This window comes from Cariama cristata, unplaced genomic scaffold (genome assembly GCF_000690535.1).
Source record: "Cariama cristata isolate BGI_N322 unplaced genomic scaffold, ASM69053v1 scaffold6402, whole genome shotgun sequence".
Classification (NCBI taxonomy): domain Eukaryota; kingdom Metazoa; phylum Chordata; class Aves; order Cariamiformes; family Cariamidae; genus Cariama; species Cariama cristata.
Window position 1 is genome coordinate 16,222 of NW_009605415.1, and position 3,984 is coordinate 20,205.

Here is a 3,984-nt window from a genome sequence, read left to right on the forward strand (position 1 = left end):
ATACAATTCAATGCAATACAGGGGGAAAGTTCAAAACATCTTCTGGTAAAATAGGAAGAAAGCTGAGTGCCTGTTTCTTCAAAACATCATGCTGAAAAGCAGTTTGTATTACCTCATCTTCAGAAATAGTTATAGAACACATAAATTGAAAAGTTAAGGAAAAATAGAAGTTCTGCAGAGGGTCAAGCAGCAAATGTGAAAGTACAGACAGGAAGAGGAGTATGTTAGAACCAGCTGCCCACTGAAGATAGAGATGAGCTTATAAATTTAAAAGACACAAACAGCCATGAGAAAAGCAAACAGAAGTGACATCTACTGAGAGATTTTTAGTAACAGTCAGAAACGTAGGAAAAAAAAAACCACAGTAAAAATTTGAGGACTACTGTAACAGTTTTCCAACACATCAGCATTTGCTTCATACTCAGAAATTGGAAATAATAAGCTGCTACAGAAGACTGTTAAAGGTACAAAGTCCCAGTGTCATGCCTGGAGATGTTTCCAAAAGTATATTTCAAATATTTCAAAACCACTATATTTCAAAGGTATACTAGCCTGCACATTTTGTTCCTTTCTAAAAAACCTGTAGAGCTGGGAGACCACGACACAACATTCTGCAGCTCAGCTTGCATTAGAAGAAAACTTCAAAACAAATCTACTTGCTCCACAGTATTGCTGTGATGTATACTGGCAAAGCTATTCTTCACAAGTACAACTCTGCCAGCACTTGAGAGGTCAGCCTCCCATTTTCTTTACTTAAAAATTCTAATCAGAGTTCTGAATCTAAACTGGCCTAGATCTTAAACTCACCATTGTGGGATACAACAAAAAAAAACCCTCAGAAAAAACTTTCAGGGGGAAATTTAAACTCTTCTGAGCTAACAGGTTGACTGGCTGAATTTAGCCAAGACACTGACAACTGCAGCAGCATCTTGTGTGGATTTTTGCACAAGACAATGATAGCTTAAGACACAGACTAGCACAAAAACCCAACCAATTTTAAGAAACACACAGAAAAAATGGGTTAACAAGAACTTGGGAAGCTGCAGCTCTAGATCTTTCTAGTTAAAAAGTATCTCTTAGACAGGATAGAATAAAAAATGACGAGGTCAGTAAGGTGCTAATCATGGTCAAAACTATCAAATACAGTATTTGGCTTGAACATGATAGAAGACAGAAAATCTGGATAAAATTGTATTTTTTTATAACTTTTTATATAAATATATTTGTCATCTACACAAAATAATTCTAGTAACTAAAAAAAACCTACAGAAACACTAATAAAGCAAGCTGTCTAAAAGCTAAGTTAATAAAAAGTGAGATAAAATTTCCATTCAAGAATTGTGTAATTAAAAAACTACAGTATTAGAGAAGATCAAGAAAAGAAAAGAAAACTACCTCAATGTTTTCAGAAAGGGGTCAATCATAGCTCCAAGAAGCAATTAAAAAAAACCCAGACTTACCATCATAATCTCTACAGCGTTTTTTTGGCAGAGGAGGTCTTCCATATGAGTTGTGGTCCAGCTGCTCTTCATGGAACTCCGACCAGCTTTCAGTAGTGTTATTTCCATGATGAGCAGGCGCAATAACAGTAATAGTGCTGCTCAATGTAGGGACAGGGTAGTGGCCAGATGAAATATTTGTCACAGAAGAAACTGGAGTATAATTGTTCTCTAACGGATCTGTTCTATCCATATCATATTTTGGCTTTCCCAAATCCCTTTCTGCAAAAAAAAATTTTTTAAAAAGTTATATTGGATGATTCCTTCTGCACATTTTCAACAGAAGGAGCCACTAACCTGTGTAAGTATCTTCATCCCACATCAATTCAAGTCAAAATATAAAAAAGGTAATTGAAATGTTCTACAGGTTGCCCAGAGTGCCTGTAGAGTTTCCATCCTCGGAGTTATTTATAACCCAACTGGACAGAGTCCTGAGCAACCTGCTCCAGTTTATCTGCTTTGAGAAGAGGTGTTGGACTACATGACCTTCAGAGGTCTCTTCCAACCTCAACTGTTTCATGATTCTACACTCCAAAGGTTTAATCAGAAAAATAATAAACTTAAAAGGACGTAGTCAGCCACTGGGGTATTTTAATAACAGCTATACCCACAGTAAAACAGAAACCCTACTTAACTTCAAGCAGAGTACATCTTCTGTAGTGACACATGTATTCTAAGAACTTCAGATGCAAAGTTATTCTGAATAAAGGGAAGGAATGGGCAAGAAAAAAGTAATAATCACTTGAAAAAATTGTAAAAGTTACACATCTTTAATGTTTCAAGACACTGTTATTGTTGTATCTTTATGTGGTTTATCTTCATTTTATCTGCATTCAAATATATGTATTTGTTGCATGCAAAGCTTTGTCATGGCTGGACAAATAATAGTGCTTGACAGGTGAGGAGCACTCCTGGACAGACAGAGCAGTAACATGACCTTTTATTCTGAATACATACAAACTATTCTCTTAATTTTCTACTATTACCACCAAATAAACAGTTACTATCCAGATTACAACAGAAGAGTTCTGCCATGAGTAAGTCGGTAGACTCAAATAACCCCACATTAAAGGAGCATTAATAAAAACGTCTTAAAGATGGTAGATAAGTGTGGGTAAAACAGGCTTTTCTTAACGTGTTTAGAAAAAGAAACAAAGCTTTCAGTATAAGATACTGTCTATAAGATATTACCACTGCAGTTTATGTAAATGTCCTGGTTTCGGCTGGGATAGAGCTAATTTTCTGCTTACCAGCTGGTACACTGTGTTTTGGAGAATAATGTTGGTAACACACTGATGTTTTAGCTGTTCCTAAGTAGTACTTACCCTAAGTCAAGGATTTTTCAGTTTTCCATGCTCTGCCAGTGAGGAGGTGTGCAAGAAGCTGGGAGGGAGCACAGCCAGAACAGCTGACTCAAACTAGCCAAAGGGATATTCCATACTATAAAAGGTCATGCCCCCTGGGGGGAGCTGGCCAGGAAGGGCTGATCACCGCTTGGTGATCACTGCCCGGCGCATTGGTCAGCAGGTGGTGAGCACTGCATTGTGCATCACTTGTCTTTTCTTGGGTTTTATTCTTTTATTATATTCCTTTTCATCACTATTATTATTATACTTTATTATTATTATTGTTAGCATTATATTTTAGTTTAGTTATTAAACTGTTCTTATCTCAAGCCACAGGTTTTACTTTTTTTTTTTTCCCCTGATTCTCCTTGCTGTCCCATTGTGGGGGGGAAGAGGGAGCAAGCAGCTGCGTGATGCTTTGTTGCTGGCTGTGGTTAAGACACAACAGTAAAATAATCCTTGAATTAAGATTTAATCACATTGTAATCTTTTAGTTAAACTGCTGCATGCTATTTAACTCGCTTGTTTGTAAGTTGCTTGGAAAGTATCTGCTCGCATATTTTCAGGAATGCTGCATACCTACTATTAAGGTTGAGTTACCAAGGCCTGTTCTACAGAAAGAAAAAATAATACACAGGAGACTTAAACCACACTATTTTTACCTCGACATTGTCTAGGACAGGATAGAGATATAAAATGTTCAATGCTCTTTTTCCAATTTATCAGTAATGACTATTGGGGGAAAAAGTATTCTTTTCAGCTGAATAAACAGCTTTGTTTTTAAAGAAGTTTAATTTGAAAAACTACTGTACTGAACCCTTAAGTCCTATAGATGTGTGTGCAAATGCAAATATCTACTGTAATAATTTCAGGCCCTACCTATGACATCAAGGAGGGGACAAGACAAAAAGAACAGCGCTGTACTGTCCTGCTTGACAAGTCATTTGCTGCCGAACAGGTAATTTCTGCCAGTTCTAACTCCGTAAACGCGTAATAATTTCTTTATCTTCCCAAACCAGATTCTGAGTTTCCTAAAACTTAATGAAATGCAATTAACTCGGATTTTTCTGCCTCTCTTACAACATTGCTTGAAAGTGGTCAACATAGTTGAAGGTATTAGAGTAGAATGGAGGGAAAGA

General features: G+C 36.6%; 1 protein-coding gene across 1 annotated transcript in view; it reads right to left on the minus strand.

Moving 5' to 3' along the window:
• RBM26 (RNA binding motif protein 26) overlaps window positions 1–3,984 on the minus strand; it is a gene marked incomplete at its 3' end in the record, with an annotated part of 33,981 nt that overhangs the window by 13,916 nt on the left and 16,081 nt on the right. Inside the window, exon 6 of the mRNA XM_009695936.1 lies at window positions 1,461–1,721. Coding sequence (XP_009694238.1) covers window positions 1,461–1,721 — 261 coding nt within the window. The remainder of the gene's footprint in view (window positions 1–1,460; window positions 1,722–3,984) is intronic.